At 42.8% G+C, this 20,079-nt stretch overlaps 1 protein-coding gene across 2 annotated transcripts in view; it reads left to right on the forward strand.

Moving 5' to 3' along the window:
• The window catches only part of CASQ2 (calsequestrin 2), a 68,942-nt gene that overhangs the window by 32,270 nt on the left and 16,593 nt on the right, over nt 1-20,079 (forward strand). For both annotated transcript variants that reach the window (XM_026456713.1, XM_023222719.1), the window contains 4 exons: nt 3,831-3,904; nt 9,673-9,803; nt 11,224-11,269; nt 18,802-18,856. In XM_026456713.1, coding sequence (XP_026312498.1) covers nt 3,831-3,904; nt 9,673-9,803; nt 11,224-11,269; nt 18,802-18,856 — 306 coding nt within the window. The remainder of the gene's footprint in view (nt 1-3,830; nt 3,905-9,672; nt 9,804-11,223; nt 11,270-18,801; nt 18,857-20,079) is intronic.

Below are 20,079 nucleotides of genomic sequence, written 5' to 3' on the forward strand. Positions count from 1 at the left end.
TAATAACACTATTTAATTAACACATTTCATATGCCAGGGCCTATGCTAGGAGCTTATATGGATGCCTTAATTTCATTCTCACAACAAGCCTGTGAGGTGGTTATCATTATTATCTGCATGTTAATGATGATGAAAGGATGGAATAGAAAGGTGCAATTAACTTGCCCATTATCACATGGCTAGTATAGTGTACAAAATAATATGAAATATATTACATATTGCATTGTTAAAAAATTTCCAATTTAAAAAAAATGTGAATATGAATCTTATGCTTGCCTCAAGAATATAGCTTTTTTTTTTGAGACCTATACATAGTAGTATACAATATTATTTTGTAATAAATTAATTCTTTTTTTTGAGACAGAGTCTTGCTCTGTCACTCAGGCTGGAGTGCAGTGGCACCTCTGCCTCCCGGGTTCAAGTGATTCTCCTGCCTCAGCCTCCTGAGTAGCTGGGATTACAGGTGCCCGCTACCATGCCTGGCTAATTTTAGTATTTTTAGTAGAGACGGGGTTTCACCACGTTGGCCAGGCTGGTCTCAAACTCCTGACCTCAGGTGACCCACCAGCCTCGGCCACCCAAAGTGCTGGGATTACAGGCATGAGCCACTGCCTCCGGACTGCTCTTTCTTTGACTGATGAGCATTCTTTTTTTGCCATTCTTTTTTTTGCCACATAATTCAGATAATTCCATCTCTAAAGTGTCCTTCAAGGGCACTTAGTTCAATCTGACAGCTATTGCTTTTATTTTCATTGACAAATATAATGTTCATATTTCTTATAATACTTTGAATGAATTTGAAAGGATTACAAATCCTAATTAAATTTTTATATCATCAATATTTCAAAATAAAAATGAAGCTTTTCCTTAGGAATACACAGATATTGCTCTACTGATCTTAATAATCATTCTTAAAATTTAATAAAATTGCTAGTGAATCATTTTAACCTTTTTTAAGGTTGAATTTTTTTTTAAATTTATAGACTTTGTTAGTACATTACATATTTCACGTAGTCCTTGCAATTTTCAATTAAGTACATTCACGTAGGTGTTTAGCAAGGTCTAGCCTTTTTTGAAACCAATAATGATTCCTCAAAATATTTTCAAAGTAAGTATAATTCTTAGCATATTTTAAAATCTACTTTTTAGCTGATAAACTCTTTGTAAAATTCTTGCCCAGTTAGCCCACTTTAGGATGAAAGAGCAGGGAGAGGTCTCCTGAACCCATTTCTTCACCAAAAGCTATAAAGAGAAGGAGTTATACAGGTTTGAATGTTATTGGAGTCACTTTTTAAAAATAACAACCTTTTTGTGGAATGCAGATTCACAGGCAAACCTTTATATGATGACCTTTTTCTCTGAATAAATATTATTTGAATCTCAAGATTTTCAGAAAGAACTTGATGCAAAGCCTTTACACCTCCTTGTCATTGTAGCTGTACTATCAATACATGAACTTGGACATTCAAAATCTGACTTCAGAGTTTACACACTTAACTGTGTATTGAATTTATACACTACAACGTTTATACATTTAATTGTGCACACTTATCTTGCGCAGTGCTTTCAGAATCTATTTTGACATGTTTATCTACTTCTTTGAATGTTTCACCCTCAACAACTTGGTTTGGTTCTCTTTGTAAGACCGATGATATTATTCCAAGCATTTCTGGTCAGCGTTTCTAACTGGTGCCATCAACCACACCCAGTTACTAAAATCTGTGACACTAATATCCAGTATGCACAACCCTGAGAGAGGGGGAAGAAAGGAGAGAAAATGCTAAGATAAGCTTGTAGTAAGCTGGAGGCTGGGAACTAAACGTTCAGGAGCCTATTCCAGAAGCCAAAGAGTCATCAAAGAAAGTGGGAGGGGAGTCTGACTGGAAGGGACCAGGAACAGGTTGGTCAAGAGGCAGGGAAAGCCTAGACATGACCTGAGTTCCAACAAAGTAGAAAACAAGAGGAGGCTTCTTGGAAAGCAACTGCTGTTTGGCTGAGGCTAAAAGTCAAGCTACATTTTGAATCACCTGTCCGGAGGTCACCTTGCTTTATTCTTAGTCTTAAAGTGATGTAGACCAGCTCTCCAAGAGAGGAACGGAGGCTCCTGACACCTAAGCCATTCTTTCCATCAGGGTGAGAGTTCATAGAGGGGAGGAGAAATTCATCAGGGACATGGGGATTGGAAAAGAGGGGACAGAGGATTCTGATAGAGCCCATTGCTGCTTTAGACACAGATGGCTTAGGTGTTGCTTTAGCCATTCTACTTCCTTACCTTCACTCCATTCATTCTTCAAATGCTCTCAGCTGGCTGGGCGCGGTGGCTCACGCCAGTAATCCCAGCACTTTGGGAGGCCGAGACAGGTGGATCACGAGGTCAGGAGATCGAGACCATCCTGGCTAACACGGCAAAACCCTGTCTCTACTAAAAACTACAAAAAATTAACCGGGCTTGGTGGTGGGCACCTCTAGTCCCAGCTACTCGGGAGGCTGAGGCAGGAGAATGGTGTGAATCTGGGAGGCAGAGCTTGCAGTGAGCTGAGACCACGCTACTGCACTCCAGCCTGGGTGACAGAGCAAGACTCTGTCTCAAAAAAAAAAAAAAAAAAAAAAACACTCTCAGCCATCTTCTCACCTCTACCCAATTCTCAGCTCCAGCTACGAGGTTACAGGATATCTTTTCTGACTACCCACTTACTTTTATGAGGACAAGTTAGTGTGAGTGTGTATCAGTACGTGCAAGTATTCTCATGGCTTTCCAACCCCTCTCTCACCTGTGCTTGTGGCACTCACCTCTGTGGTAACAATTATCACACTGCATTTTGATTCTTTAAAGGATCCACAGCCCTCGCTAGGCTGAGAGCTTTGGAAGATCAGTATCTTTGTCTTATTCATTTTGGGATCCTCTGAATTCACTTTATTCTAGAAAAAATTCGATAGAATCTTAGTAAATTCTGCATGGTCTAACAAAGCCTCATACTTCTGATGGTTAAGGGAAATGGAATTCCATGAAATGGAAAGAAGTTAACCTTGTTAAGAATAAATCACAGGCTCATTGACTCTCAGGCTTACAGCATTTATTCATAACCACCACCACCACCACAATCACCATCACCCTCACAACTAAGGCTTGAGTACAAACGTCTTTCCCAAGTAACTCCCCAGATGGACCAAGGTACAGCACTCCCCCACTCACCTGATGTCATACTGTCTCGACCAGTGTGGTCTCAAACTTGAGACCATAGTCAATCAAGGGCTTAAGTTTAAGAAATCCTCTTGAGGCATCAGAATAAAGAAGAAACCTTTAAAATGAAAGAAGGGGAAGAAAACTAGAATTCAGCAACAGGGGTACTTCCATTAAGAAGTTTAAAATACTTCTGTGATGTCATTTGTGATTGAGGTTACTTTACACAGTGAGATGAATTTCCTTCTTACTTAGGGCTCATTTATCCTGGCAAACTGCGCTGTCTCTAGAGGGCATGATTATAAGTAGCAGTGAGAGTGAAAGGCCTTTTTGTTTCGGTTTGGAGTTTTACACGTCTTTTTCTCTCTCTTGTCCTCCCGGTTCCCTCTGTTTCCTGCTTTCTACCTGCAGTTCATAAAAGTGTGGTGAAGGGGTCTTCTCTTGGGCATTTGAATGCCAGTCAATTCCAACTCCTTGTGGGGAACTATGGGTTTAAATAATATTAAATAATACCTATCTAAATAATATCTACTAAGTTATTATCCCATCAGGATTAATTGACTTTCTACTCTCTACATCATTGAAAAAGAAGATTCTTCAGTGTGCATCTTGAAAATGTCTGTCCCTTCATCTTTATTTTTCCCCGTAGACTACAAGGCTTTTGAAGAAGCAGCTGAACACTTCCAGCCTTACATCAAATTCTTTGCCACCTTTGACAAAGGGGTAAGTACCTACGAAACCCCAATGTGAACAGTTTTGTAGGCAGGAAGAATTAAAGTTTGAACTTGCCACCACTGTTTCTTTTCTTGTAGCAACATTAACTATCCTCCCTTGCCTCTTTCTCTAGAAGGGTTAAGAATTATATCACTAAATCACTATTGGATTTAAGATGAGTACAAAGATGACTAATTCAGAGGATGTAAGAATATTTTTAAAAACATCCAAGGAAAAGTGATGGCCCACCCTTATCTTCTCATACACTGAATTGGGAAGTGTGTGGGCCCAGAGTGTGCCAGCCCACTGAGCCACTGCTTCCTTTTTCCTTAGCGGGTATCCTCTCCCTTCCTGGGGTTGCGTACTTCCCCTTCTACTGGGTCAGGATGGGGAGTAGAATGGGAACTCCTCTGTGATGAGTTTAAGCCAGTGTTCTGTAAAATACAAGAGGAAGCCAGTGAGCTGGAGCAGAGAAGGGGCATGGTGGGATGAGACTGTGTTCAGTTCTTGTATGTGATGAACCACTTCTGTGGACGTGGCCCTGTCTTCAAGCCTATGATCCAGAAGAGTGATCTATAATCCAAGTATTATAATCTAAACTTGAAGAATGTTTATTCTAATTAGTTGTATTATAGTTGGGAAGGATCTCGAGCAAGAATATTTTAAAAACTATCATGTATTAAGTGTCTGTTATGGGCCAGGTGCCGTAGCTCACACCTGTAATACCAACACTTTGGGAGGCTGAGGGGCATGGATTGCATGAGCCTTGGAGTTGGAGACCAGCCTGGGCAACATAGTGAGACCCCCATCTCTACAAAAAACACAAAAATTAGCTGGGTGTGATGGCACACACTTGTGGTTCCAACTACTCGGGAGGCTGAGCTGGGAGGATCACTTGAGCCCAAGAGGTTGAAGCTGCAGTGAGCTGTGATCATACCACTGCACTCCATCCTGGGCAATGGAGTGAGATCCTCTCTCAAAAAATAAGAATATAAGAAATAATAAATTCAAAAAAAATTTTATGTACCAGAGTCTGTGCTAAGAAATCTCTTTGTGCCAGAGTGTGTGCTAAGAAGTTAACATGGATTTTCTTACTTCATCCTCTCAACACTCACATAAAGGAGGAATAAGTATCCTCATTCTACAGAGGATGAAACTGAGATGCTGAAAGATTAGGTGATTTTTTTCATGGTCATGTAGTTACTGAGTTGAGACACTTGCTATAATCTCAGACCAGCCTGACTTCAAAGTCAGTGCTCTGTCCTACTTTACTCCAGAGAAAGAAGCAGTATATGCAAACTGCGTGACTGGCGTTTGGCACACAGGAAGCATTCAGTAGTAGTTAGCCAGCTATGAGCACCATTATTCATAAGAAGGCAGTCATCTAGGCCCAGGAAGTGGGAGGCTTGGATAGGATATTAGTAGAGAAAGGGAGGAACAGAAAAGCCGAAACTGAATCCATTACTGACATATGGTTCTGATGGAACATTTGGTTCTGATGGACTAGGTGTGGCTGAAGTGGCTCCTGGGTAAGAATCCAGCTGAAAGGAAGAGAGAGGCAGGCCAATTAATTTGGCCAAGCAACAAAGCCTTAGTTTTTAGAGGGGTGGTTCAACGTTGAGCTCAGTGTAGTATCTGTTTGTAGAAGTGCCTCCTAGTGCAACTGTATAGCTTCTTGCCTGTGGCCCATGAAAAAGATGAGGTCAAGCTATGATTAAAAATTCAGAGAGATGCTTTTTTAAAACTCTGTAGGACACTGAGTCATAAGTTCCAGCGTTCACGTAGCCTTGTTGGATTTCAGAACATTTAAAAAGACAAAGGCACACAGAGCGGAGAGCACTGAGAGGACTCTGATGCCATTTGGTGCTTAAGAACTTGCACCCGTCAGGTGGGGTGGAGAGGGTGTCCAAGGGGAGATGGTGGGGTTCAGAAGGCATGACTGCACCCAGTAGAGCCTCAGTGGTGTCCAGCAGGGAGTGCTAGGACAGAAGAGGGGAAAAGTAATAAATGTGAAGTGGCTGAAAGGACCTGTTTGTACAACACATCCTAGGGAATCTCAGAGAGACCTGGAGGTGCTTTGTTGAGGTCTCAAACCAGGAGAGTCAAAGGACAAGAAAGCACTAATGCAGTTACAAAAATGCAAAAAACAACTGGCACTAGAAAAAGTGGATGTAACAAAAAGATCTGGTCATTGATGAGGTGATGAGAGAAGGCCTCAAAATAACTTAAGATAGCAAGTCTTGGCATCAAGACAGCAAAAATTATGAAGCTACTGAAAACATTCGGAAATCTAGGAAAACGAATCTATTGAGAAATATGAGATGGAGTTATGAATTCTATTTTCTAAAAGTTGGGGAAACATTCAACTGGAAATGTCTTTAATTAATTCAGTCATTCATTCACTCAACAAGTATTTATTGAGTGCCCTTTACGTGCCAGGCACTCTTCTCGGTGCCAGGGACACAACATTGAGCAAAGCAGATTCCTGCCCTTTAGAATTTAAAGTTTAGTGTGGGAAAGAGAAGATGGAAAGACAGAAAATTATGAAGTAAACAAACCAATAAATACATCATGTGAGTTGCAGGACTGTAAAGAGGGTGAGATGTCATGGCTGCTGATGTAAATTGGCGATCAGTAGTTCCCAACCACTATCCATATTAGTATCCTCTGATAAGCTTTTAAAACCATTAGTCTCTGGGTCCCAGCCCTGGAAATTTTAATTTTTTAGGGTTGTGGCAGTGTCTGGGAATCTGCGTTTTTGAAAGCCTCCCAAGGAATTAAAAGGGTGTTCAGGTTTGGGACCAGTACTGATCTATTGATACTAATCCTACATCAAGCCACAAGAAGGCAACCTCTCTGAAGAAGCAGTTAGAGCAAGAAAGTGTCAGAGGGCCAAGAACGGTTCCACTCTGCTATACCTCACAGCCTGAAAAATATCAGTTCTTATAATCCCACAGCCCCTCCCACTGACCTGTTCCTTTCTCTGAGTGAACAATGAGATGAAAAATCACTTTCTTTTTAAAATCACACTGGAGCCAAAGGGAGCTGTGACTAAACAAAGTTAGTGGAGAAGATAGATGTTGGGAAGACCTAAATTTAGTAATGGCAAAAACCACTACTTTTGGCAAAAACTGCGACTACTCTTGCACCAACCTAATACTTGAGTTGGTTTCATTGGCAACAACCAAACTGGCTTGCGAACTGGAGGAAAAATGACCTGTATCAAAATTCATACACATGCACTTGTCAGAAAATCGGCATTGTACTTTGTAGTTTTCTTATCTTTGTTAAAATCTATTACAACTAGTTAATAAATAAAAGCATGAAAGAATTCATTTTTATGGACCTATTTGGTTCTTAATAATATAATTCATTCTTATATAATGGTAATACCCATGAACCAGATCTCCTCCTGGAATAATGCCTTGGATTCAGGAGGCCCCACTAAATGCTTACTGAATAAATGGATGAATAAAAGCTTCAACCAGTCAAATCCCCTTCAGTCCTTACCATCCAAGACAGGAATAATAAGAATGAAAGAGGGGGTCAGGTGCAGTGACTCATGCCTGTAATCCCAGCACTTTGGGAGGCTGAGGGGGGAGGTGGATCACCTGAGGTCAGTAGTTCAAGATCAGCCTGGCCAACATGGCAAAACCCCATCTTTACTAAAAACACAAAAATTAGCCAGGTGTGGTGGCCTGTGCCTGTAATCCCAGCTACTCGGGAGGCTGAGGCAGGAGAATCGCTTGAACCCGGGAGGTGGAGGTTGCAGTGAGCCCAATACTGTGCCATTGCTCTCCAGCCTGGGCAACAAGAGCAAAACTCCATCTCAAAAAAAAAAAAAAAAAAGAAAAAGAAAAAAGAAAAAGAAAAAAGGAAAAAAAAATGAAAGAGAAGAATTCTCTGAGATACAAGATGAGGGCACTCCATGATGGTGGTAGGGAGACAGTGAAGAGATCCCTGGGAAATTTTACTCAGCATTTCCTAGACTTAAATTAAGGATGCGACAATCTAATTTTTACATTCATAGACAGCACTGTGGCCCCAGACATTGGCATTCAGGAACTGGAGACTACCACCACCACCGGGTGGGTTTGACTTCTGGCTCTGCTCCCTCCGGATATATGATCCTGACAAATTTCTTACCCAAATTGTGCCTCAGGTTCATCATTTGTAAAATAAATATAATAATCATTCTTACCACATACAATCAAAGTGAGAATTAAACAAAGAATCAAACTAAAACACCTGGCAGCAGAGCCTGGCACATGATAAGCACTCCATATGCTTGTTATTATTACTGTTTTCATTCTGATCACTTCTCCTTTCATGGAAACAGTCTTCTGATTCCTAGGATATATAGTAAGTGAACTCAGAAAACCAGAATTCAATGTCATTTTCTAGCCTACTCTGGTTCCCTGCTTCATCACCCGCTCATCTATATCACCCCCCTACCCCTGAGAAGATGGAAAAGCAGTTAGAAAGAACTCCACATCTCCCTCTCTTAAAATTAACCTGACAACAAAAAAGAAAACATGGCCTGTTTTCTTTATCTCTGAGTAGGATGCTGGAATTTCTTTCCCTTAAATACTATATAAAATGCCTTTCGGAATATAGTGACCTGGAATTAATAGCAATTGATGACAAAAACCATATGGATATCAGTGTTTCTTCAGAATGGACCTCCTTGTGTAAGAGCTTATGCAATACCCAGCTCCTCCTCTTCCCCAGTTAGTTGCAGCCGGCCTGGGTCACGGCACCATGGGTTACCACCACAGAGCATCAGCTCTTAGGCAGTTCCTCTTCAGCTTCAAGAGAACCACTGTTCATCCCTGTGCTTTCTTGAACCACAGCTCTGAACTAGAAAAGAATGGCATTTGGTTTTCTATAGAGCATTGCACATTCCAGGCCTCTCAAATCATTTCACAAACAGAGGTCCTGAATTCAGCAGCTGTGCAGGCAAACAGCAACCATTCTGCCTTGACAACACACTGAACATGTGGCTGCTTTAATCCAGAGAGAAAATGTCTTCCAGGCTATGGGCTGGCTCTCTGAGCTCTTTATCTGTTGTAAGATGAGCAAATCATCCTGGCTTACTGGGGTCTGTCCAAGTTTTAGTACTGAAAGTCCTGCATCCCGGGAAGCCCTTCCAACCAGAACAAAGCAAGATGGTCAGTCACCTCACGACTGCTGACAAACTGGGCAGCTCCCAAAGTCTGACAAACCACAAAGCAAGCTGGGTACTGAGAGATTTAACTGTAGGGCCAGCACTTCAACCTAAATAGCAATTAGGGTTATGAGCAAATCAAGGACAGGCTAATGAGTTGGGTTCTGATTCTGAGTACCTATATGCCTTAAGGATCTCCATCAATTGCCTATTTTATCAACATTGGTTCCATTAAAACCACACAACCCAGGATAGTAAATATGCTCCATTGGCATTTGCTTCCCATCCAGCCCTGGCAAATGCAGTAGAGTGACGGTGATTGTAGAATTAAATTTCCCACTTCTCATCTCAACTGCTCCGTGCCCCGGCCTGATCCTCATTTGCTAGATAAGTCTTTTTCCTTCCTATCTTTCCTTCTTTAATCACAAAAGAAGATTGGTCTAGCCAGGCCTTGGGTGATGAGTTCCTATCACTTCAACATTGAAGTTAAAACTGTACATTTGTTTTTATGTCTTTGCCAGAAAACATACACACTTATCTTAGATGGACAACACATTGCTATTCTAGACTAGCGTCCAAATAAACTTTGTCTTATTTCTAATGGTTACAGGTTGCAAAGAAATTATCTTTGAAGATGAATGAGGTTGACTTCTATGAGCCATTTATGGATGAGCCCATTGCCATCCCCAACAAACCTTACACAGAAGAGGAGATTGTGGAATTTGTGAAGGAACACCAAAGGTGCCTGAGATAGCATGCGGGGGATGGGAGCCTGGGATCTGGGGAATGGAGAGGAGCCTCTCTTTGTTACCATTTCAGACCTGCCAAGAGCAACAACCTAGTTAGTACCCCAGCAGTACAGAACTCAGTAGTATGGCTTTGTTGATCAGTGATGACTAGCAGGGACATGATTACTTCTGAATGTAAGTCTGCACCTGCAAGCAGGGTTTGATAAATCCCTCAGTCAGCAAATCCCCTCAAAGCCAGGGCAAGATATAAATAAAATTCTGTACTAGAAATGATAGCAATTTAGTGACAGTTCCTGTATACCAATAACCATGCCCAGTGTTTTAGGGAAACTATTTTATCTAATCTCCAACCTTACAGGGTAATTATTATTCCAATTTTACAGATCAAAGAATTGGACTCAATAGTTAAGTAACTTAGCCAAAGATGAACATTCTATGCATAGGACTTCTGGGAGAGGAATGCTTGATACCAGTTAGTGTAGCTCTAGCATGAATCAGCAAATCTTTTCTGTAAAGAACAAAATGGTAAATCTGTCAGGTTCTGTGGGCCAGATGGCGTCTGTTGCAACTACTTAACTCTGCGGCTGTGGCATGAAAGCAGCCATGGATCATGTATAAACAAATGGGTGTGGCTGTGTCCCAGTCAAAGTTTATTTAGGAAAACAGGAGGCCCTGGCTGGATTTGTCCCACCAGCTGTAGTCTTCTGACCCCTGCTCTTGAGGGAGGGATGATATGGGAAAAAGGAACATGGTAGTGCGCTCACTGGCTTGTCCATCTATCCTACCTGACATGTGCATAAGTGTGTTCATTTTACCTGGAGTACTGTGATCGCCCTCACCTGGACAGTCCTAGTTCCTTCAGGAAGGCAGTACTTGGAGGAACAAATATTAATATGTCCAGCACTATTTGCCAATATTCGGAAAGAAATGAAACTATGAGCAAAATATAGATCCTGTCTGCTCCCCTAAATATCCCTAAAGGACTTTCAATGGATACCCCAGATGATAAAACAAAGGCAGTTTTAACCTACAAAATCCGAGATTTCCTGTTTTCCCCCTCAGGGTTCTCATTTCAGGCCTGCTGTGGGCTCTCCAGAGTGGTGGCTATCTGTGAGGAGGGAAATGGCATCTTGCCCTGGGAATGAGCTGACCCTGTGCCCTCTGACCCATTGTTTGTAACAGACTTTGTAATCCTTGGATCAGTGGGTCTATGAAAAGGCTGAGTGGCTTAGGCCCAGCTTGCTGTCTGACACAGCAGAGTAGAGCTGGTCTGTTTCCTTAGGAGATAAGTGGGTTTTTAGGGTTCTCCATGCCTTAAAGGAACTAGCATCTCATTTTACATTTCACGATGCTGTGGCTGCCATATCTGCCACAGTGACCCCTACTCAAGGAAGCTCCTTTATTTTTTCCAGACCCACTCTACGTCGCCTGCGCCCAGAAGAAATGTTTGAAACATGGGTAAGAAAGAGGCAAATTCTCTTTGCCTTGTAGAGATGAGTATAGTCCCCAAGAGCAGTGCTTCTTAGATTAAGTCCCTAAACTCAAACCAAGCTTTATTTGGCTGAGGTGGATGTCTAGGTGAGTATCTGAAACACGGACAGGTTGGGTACGAGGGCTCATAACTGTAATCCCAGCACTTTGGGAGGCTGGGGTGGGGGATCACTTGAGTTCAGGTGTCCAAGAGCAGTGTGGGCAACATAGCAAAACCCTATCTATCTCTACAAAATATACAAAAAGTAACCGAGCATGGTGGCATGTGCCTGGAGTTATAGCTACTTGGGAGGCTGAGGCAGGAGAATTGCTTGAGCCTGGGAGGTCAAGGCTGCAGTGAACTGTGATCGTGGCGCTGCACTCCAGCCTGGGCAACAGAGCGAGACACTGTTTTAAACAAAACAAAACAAAACAAAACAAGACAAAAATATGGACAACATCATGCTCAATTAAAACACAGTTCTTCATGGATCAATCTAAGCCTCTTTGGTACTACTCACTAGGCAAAATTGCTCTTAGTTCATTTCCCACAGTGACTATAGCTTCTGTTCATTTACCACGAGAGCCACACAGTAACACAGTGGAAGGGACTCAGGCTACAAAGTCATAGAGACGGGTTCAGGTCCAGAATCTGCCACCTAGTAGCTTTGTGTCCTACGTCAAGTCATGTGGCCTTTCTGAGCTGTCTAAATTTCCTTATCTAGAGTTGGGACTTTCTATAAAGATGAATGATATGAAGAGTTCAGAATATGGTAGCTGTTTTTTAAAAAATATCAACTGAAGGCACTGGCAGGCAGCTGAGCCAACTTGTCCTCTAGGTCTGTGTCATGGATAATATGTCAGGCAGCTCAAATAGTGTTAGATGGAGGGCCTTGGAGATAAACCCCCAACCCACACCTCAGCTTTGTACAGAATTTCATAAATAACAAAGGCTGTGGAGCAATTTTCAAAGCATTTCATGCATCCTTTTATTTGGATCTTCCAATAGCTCTAGAAAGTGATGTAGAAGAAATATTATTAATTAGTTGGGCATAGGGGGCACACCTGTAGTCCCAGCTACTTGGAAAGTTGAGGTGGGAGGATTGTTTGAGCACGGGAGCTTGAGGCTTCAGTGAGCCATGATAATGCCACTGCACTCCAGCCTGGGCAACACAGCAAGACTCTGTCCCCCCAAACAAACAAAAACCAAGTACTATTTCAGCCCCATCTTACATAGTCAGAAACTGGTGCTCATACAGATTAATCACTAAAGGACACATAACTAATAACCATTAGTTCTTGGAACTTAAATACAGACCATCTGGAGCCAAACCTGTTGTTCTCTGCAGAATGCCTCCCCAGAGTGACTACGTCCCCACAGGGGTCCATTTGGGGTGAGGGATGGGGAGGAGGAGAAAGGAATTAACATGGAAGTATTTATCTATTTAATTATTTGAAGTGATGGATGAACAGAACCAGGGAGTAACTTGACACTGTTTTACTGGTTTGTAACTTACTTGGATGTTTGAAGGTAAAGCAAACATTTCACAAGATACCAAAGGGTAAATAATCCAGTCCAGGGGAGTGGACTATTTAATAACAACTCAGCACAATAGAAACAAACTTTCCTAACATTTAAACCTTTCAAAGATATTAAAATGGTCTTATCGCTAGGCATAGTGACTCATGCCTGTAATCTCAGCATTTTGGGAGGCCAAGGTGGGCAGATCACTTGATGTCAGGAGTTCGAGACCAGCCTGGCCAACATGGTGAAACTCCACTCCTAACAAAAAATACAAAAATTAACTGAATGTGGTGGCAGGTGCCTGTAGTCCCAGCTACTTGGGAGGCTGACGTAAGAGAATCACTTTCACCTGGGAGGCAGAGGTTGCAGTTAGCTGTGATTGTACCACTGCACTCCAGCCTGGGCAACAGAGTGAAACTTTGTCTCAAAAAAAGAGTCTTATTAATATATTTTAAAATGGTGATAGCAAAAATGTATAATAGTGCTCTAAAATAATATTTTGTTTTTACTTTTTACCCTAAAATAATTTCAGATGTACAAAAGTAGTACAAAGAATTTCATTATCTCTTCACCTAGATCTCCCAAATGTTAACATTTTACGATGCCTTCTATCTACATAGATACATAGAGAGATAGATGATAGAGAGAGAGAGAGAGTTATCAAAATCAGGAAATTAACACTGATATAAGAAGTCTATTACCATTACTCAGATTGGCCAGTTGTCCCACCAATGTCCTTTACTGCAAAAGAAAAACGTCTCTGTTTCCTGACCCAGGATCCAATCCAGGATCCCACACTTGCATTTGCCTATGTTTCTTTTTCTTTTCTTTTCTTTTTATTTTATTTTTTGAGACAGATTCTCCCTCTGTCACCCAGGCTGGAGTACAGTGGCTCCATCTTGGCTCACTGCAGCCTCTGCCTCCCAGGTTCATGTGATTCTCCTCCCTCAGCCTCCCAAGTAGCTGGGATTACAGGTGCACACCACCATGCCTGGCTAATTTTTGTGTTTTTAGTAGAGACAGGGTTTCACCATGTTGGTCAGGTTGGTCTTGAACTGCTGACCTCAGGTGATCCTCCCTCCTCGGCCTCCCAAAGTGCTGGGATTACAGGCATGAGCCACCACGCCTGGCCTGCTTATGCTTCTTTAGTCACCTTTAATTTGGAACAGGGTCTTGGTCTTTGTCTTTCGTGACACAAAATACCACTTTAAATTGAGAGTCATTATTGATGTTCTCTTCTGCTATGGCTTTATCTTCAGTTTTTTTCTTTTTATTGTCTTTATTCCTAAGAGGCACGTCTCAATTACCTAGGTTCTAGGAAGGGAGGGAATATAACACTGTGGACCCCTTCTCCCAGGTCTTTCCTTCCTGTCACAGCAGTATCACACCCAAGACCATGGTGTTTTGTAGATGGGGAGCCTCTGTCCTCACATATCCCACACTGCAGAAATACTCCCTGCTGACACATTAGAGGCAGATGTTCAGACAGGAAGTTCAGTGTCTGGTTTCATTGGAACTCATTCTCTCCTTTCTTTTCACTTAATGAATAAGATAAAATACAGCCTTTTGCATTAATATAAAATAATGGTGATGGCTCATATTTTCCACATTAGTGCATATTGAATTGTTCTCTACTTGGGGAAGAGCAGTGCATTGAATTTAACCAGGTAGAGAAAAGGGCAACTGAAATAGTTTATTCCTTCCCTCCCCATTCTGGAACAGCCTCATGACTTACCCAGGAGCCCTAACTAGACCTAGTCAGCCCCTCATTCAAGTCTCCAACTAGAGAGGGAAGGCAGGACAGGCCCCTCCAGTGTCACCTTTGTTTCCTTGAAAGGGAGAAACAAAAATCAGTGCATCCAAAGGACCTCTGAGGAGCCACTTTCCATACCTCCTCCTCTCCCTGTGCCCCTAGCAGGTCACTGCTCTGAAGAGTGGCATCTCTGTGGGCCTCATGGCCACAGCAACTTAAACCACAGATGTGGCTGTGGAAAGTGACCAGCTAGTGAACTTCAAAGTCTTTGTCTCTGGCCAGGCAACGTGGCTCATGTCTGTAGTCCCAGCACTTTGGGAGGCTGAGGTGGGCAGATCGCTTGAGTCAAGGAATTCAAGACCAGCCTGGGCAACATAGTGAAACTCCGTCTGCAAAAAATACAAAAATTAGCTGGGTGTGGCGGTGCGTGCCAATAGTCCCAGCTACTCGAGAGGCTGAGGCAGGAGGATCCCTTGAGCCTGGGAGGCAGAGGCTGCAGTAAGCCAAGATGTGCCATTGCACTCCAACCTGGGAAACAGAGTGAAACCCTGTTTCGAAAGAAAAAGAAAAGTCTTCGCCTTCAACATCCACTTCCCCAGACACTGAGAAGTATTTAAATCAGATGGGAAAGCCAGCTAGGACTAAAACAACTATTGATCTTTCTTTCTCTCTAATTGTACAGGTTTTTAAGATGCAGGCCATAGAAAACACATCACATATGATTACTAAAGAAACTGGTGCCTGGTAATATTTGCTGTGCGTGCATTGGAAAGCTATTTATTTATTTTAAATACTCAAAGAATGTCAAGCTGTCAAAAAGAGACCCGGTGCTGATCTGTCATTCCCCTTGGAGACCTCACCCTCCATCTAGCCACGTGGCTCACTAGAGTCCTGGGGAACTGCCCACAGGGAAGGAGAGTCAGCAGTTTCTTCTAAAAGAAGCCTCCCTCTATTGCAACAGCAAAATACTTTCAAGATGGGGTCAGAGACCCCCAGACAAGCATCTAGGTCACTCCATTGCACCTTAAATAGGGAGCCTGCTTATTTTAACCGCATTTTTTCTTTGCATCTCTTCATTCAACATGAGAACAAACATTCAACAGAGACTGGAAGGAAACTGAGTAAAATATTAAGTGGTGATATATGCGGTTGGTAGTTAATTGATACACATAGTTTCTTCTTGGTATACCTAATATTTTCTAATTTTCTTCAGTGAGTAAGGTTTTTATTGCCATACTCCTTTTTTGAGTCTATAGGCATTAAAAAGAACCTCTGTGCTAAGCAATGAGGTTATAAAAGTAAACATTGCTGTCTTGTCTTAGGAGCTCAGGTTGAGTAGATGAAATAGTCTCAAGACATATAACGCCAACCCAGTATGCTCACTGCTGCAACAGAGGGGCATACAAAGTGCTGGGGGATCCAAAGGAAGGGATTCACTGAAGTTACTCCAAAATCTCCAGTTCTTTGGGAAATCTGGCACTCAGTTACTTTATGTACAGGTCTCTTTCCAGCCTCTTTCAACTTAAGAGCCATTGATCCAAGTTTGCAACATCTTCTGCAAACTCTGCAGGGGGCAATAAATTCATGGAGCCTGTTCTGCTGGTGGTGGTGAGAAAGAAAGAGTACAGGTTCTGTGGTCTGAATGTTTGTGTCCCCCTACAAATTCATACATTGGAAGCATAGCTCCCAAGGTAACGGTGTGAGGAGATGGGGCCTTTGGGAAGTGATTAGGTCTTGAGGGCTCAACCCTCATGTTGGGATTAGTGCCCTAATAAAAGAGGCCCCAGAGAGCTAGCTGGTCCCTTCCACTGTGAGGATACAGCATGAAGGCAGTGTTTCTGAGCCAGAAAGCAGGCCTCGCCGGACACCAAATCTGCCAGTGCCTTGACTTCCCAGCCTCCATAACAGTGAGAAATACATTTCTGTGGTTTATAAGCTACCCAGGTTTTGATATGTTGTTATAGCAGCTTGAATGGACCAAGACAGTGGGCTTTGGGGCCAGACAGAACTGGCTTGAATCCCCCTTCTGTCACTAGTAGTTCTGTGGCCTTAGGTAAGTCACTTTGATTCTTTAAGCGTTCAATAAGAGTAACACTTTCTTATGAGATTTTGAGATAATGTTCTTACAAAGTAAGTATGGAAAAAATAGCAAATAACAGATATTGTTGCCACTTTAATAATTGTTATTTTAAGGCATAATCCCTTCTTTCAGTGAGCTTGCCATCTAGTTGAGGAGGGAAGATTCATGCGATTAAAAACAGAATTTCCAAGACAATGTAACCTAAAGACCAAAAGAGAGATCTGAGTAGCAAAGGCTGTGAGATTCAGAGAAGCCCTGGGGGTTCCCAGCCCTGAAGTCAGCACAGCTCTTCCTCCCCTGTGCAAGCTGGGTTCTCACTGAGTAAGCCCGACTTGCCGGCTTGCCCATGGGTTCCTACTCTGCGAGTTTATTACTTGAAAATGCCTGGCACCTAAGGCTGGCCTGCTTCCTTGTGGATGTGGAACACAGGTCTGCGTGCTGAATCTTTGTGACGCACACAGAGACAGGCTCTTTCCCTTAGTGACAGTGCTCCCTCCAGGGGCCATCTTGGGTCTGGGGAGTGACAGCCGTATTATGAGCAGCCTCCTAGAAAACAAATATGGATTCTTAATTCTAAAGCCAATTTCCAAATGCGTTCTAGCAGGGCACACAGAAATGAAGCCCGCTTCACAGAGTTAACAGCGCTCACTCCCATCTGATGGCAGGAGACAGAGACACAGGCTAGCCTCATGAGAACTGATTGGGATATTCTATCTGGCGATAATAGCAAATGTAAAACAGTGAAACCTCGGACTCCCCTTCTGGTTGCTGTCGGATTTGTGTAATAAGCCGGCACACACAGGCACACACATGCGTCTATCTGTAAAATTAAATTCCCCAGAGAATCTGACCAAGGCAATGCCCACTCTCTTGTTTTTAATAATAATAATATTTTCCATTTAATCTTTCTTAGAATTTGTGGAAGTTTTGTCCATTCCAAACTCAAAGGAAAAAAATTAGCATTTAGATAGGATTGCACCAGCATTAAAATCAATTGAAATGGAAACAGAGATCACGGGAAGGTTGAGACGCCTGGAGGTTTTTCCATAGCATGATTCTGATATGACATTCAGAGTGCCCAAAGCATACCTCTCCCCATGTCTCATCATCAGTATGCACTCAGCTTTGTCCCCAGGTGCCTCTTTCTCACACATATTCCTCTCCAAGTCTCCTGAGAATCACAGTTGTGACAGCAGAGCCCCTTCCAAGCTCCAGCTCCTCTTTCTCCAGAAATAATCATTGCAAAGGAGACACAAGGCATAAGGTCCTTGCTGTCCAGGGTGTAGAGACATGAAATGCCCCTCATTTGCCCCAAAGACTTAAAATACTCTCTTTAGGTTCTTCTTCCTGCCCCTGCCCCCACAGCTATACCCACTTTTCTCAGTCACACACCCTCAACTTTCCCTACATTCAAATTCCAGACAATTCTTGCAGCCTCAGAAATGCATTGGAGGCCTATACTGACTGGGCAAGGACTTCAAGGAAGTCACCTAGAGGTCACAGACAGCAAAATGTCCCCTACACACTACATGGGTTCCGTAGGCAGGGACCTAACAGGGAAGCTCAACCGTTGTCTGTGATTCTTGTGTGAACAATACCAGCCCACATCCTAATTGACCTCAATGATTCCTGTCTGCCATCCATTTGGGGATAGTTTCAGGATCTGTCCACAGCATTCAGAAGCCTCCATAATCTGGTGCATCACTGACTCTATCTGCCAGTGGTAAATTCTTGAAACAGAGACCGACAACTGCTTTTACTGAGCCGCCTCTAGAGCCATTGTTGCCCTCAGATCTCCTCATAAACCAGACTCATGTTCTTTTTCATTTTGCCTTTTGCTGTTGCTCTCCGGGAACCACCAGACCACAGGAGTGAGGCTTATTTAGTGCTAATGTCTTGCGTGTGGTTGGTATTTTCCTGTCTTGCAAACTCATTTATCTGAGTCCCTGGTCCAAACCCTATGCATTCCTGCCAGTTGCTCCTCAGCATTCCTTCCTTAATGTGAGCCCCACTGTACTCGTCTGTGCCTCTGTGTTCATCCCCGCTTCCACACTTCTCCCTACCTCTCTTGTTTCCATTCCAGCTTCTGAGTCCCTGTCCCAGGCTCAGTCCTTTGAATCCCTCCAGCTGGAAGTGTAACTTTGGATTATTTTCTCATACAGGAAGATGATTTGAATGGGATCCACATTGTGGCCTTTGCAGAGAAGAGTGACCCAGGTAAGAAATTTTCAATCTGCTCTTTTACAACTTTAGCAAGAATCGATTTCTCACCTTTGTCAGCCCTCGCCTTTCTCTTCTCTCACGTCCCATCCACAATGCAACTGCAAGATATTGGGCACCCCCTGGTGGCACCCATTAAGTATGAGTTTGTTTTCAATTGTGCACATGGCTAAGAGAAGAAAAGGTGTGAACAAATCAGAATGTTATAGACTACCAGGTTCCTACACCATTGCACAGCAATGGACCAACACACTGAGTCAGTGGGATTTGCAGCAGAGAAAGAGTTTAATAATCACAAGGTTGCCAAATGGGTAAGGGGAGGGATTCTCAAGCCACAAATCCAATTCTTCAAGGGGTTCTGGGCAAGGGTTTTTAAGAGGGTCATGGAAGGTGAGGGCCTGGAAAATTGGGGTCATCGATTGATCTGGGTAAGAGGATGAAATCATGAGGATGTGGAAACTGCATTCTTCCATAAGTCAGCTCCTTGCTCAGCCTTTTAGACCAGCTGATGTCAGTAGTTTTATTGGTATGCAGAACCTAAAAGAGAAACTCAAATGGAAATCTTATTGTATTAGTCAGTTCTCACATTGCTGTAAAGAAACACCAGAGACAGCATAATTTATAAAGAAAAGAGGCTTCATTGGCTCACAGTTCTTCAGGTTGTGCAGGAAACAGGGCAGTATCTGCTTCTGGGGAGGCTTCAGGGAGCTTTTACTCATGGCAGAAGGCAAAGCAGGAGCAGACATCTCACATGGCAGGAGCAGGACCAAGGTGGTGGGGAGGTGCCACACACTTTTATATAACCATATCTTGTGAGAACTCACACCAAGTGGGGCATAGTGTTAAACCATAAGAAACCACCCCCATGATCCAATCATCTTCCACCAGGCCCCACCTCCAGTACTGGGGATTACATTTGAACAGGAGATTTGGGTGGGGAACACAGATTCAAACCATATCACTTTCAATCTCACCATGTCTTAAATTTTATCTATAGAACAGAGAAGGGACAACGAGTCTTGTGACAAGGGCTACATTATCCTGGGGTAGTACACAGTAACCAGAAGTGGGCCAGAGGGCAAGCCAGCTTCACAATGGCTGCTGATGGTGTGGGAAGCCTAGCGGGATTTTATTTTTTTCTCCAATTGATTTTATAAAATGCTTTTGGAGATGCTTTCAAGAACCTCAAACATTCTGCTTTGCTGCCCAAACATAGAAAG

The sequence above is a fragment of the Piliocolobus tephrosceles genome, chromosome 1, assembly GCF_002776525.5.
Source record: "Piliocolobus tephrosceles isolate RC106 chromosome 1, ASM277652v3, whole genome shotgun sequence".
Lineage (NCBI taxonomy): Eukaryota > Metazoa > Chordata > Mammalia > Primates > Cercopithecidae > Piliocolobus > Piliocolobus tephrosceles.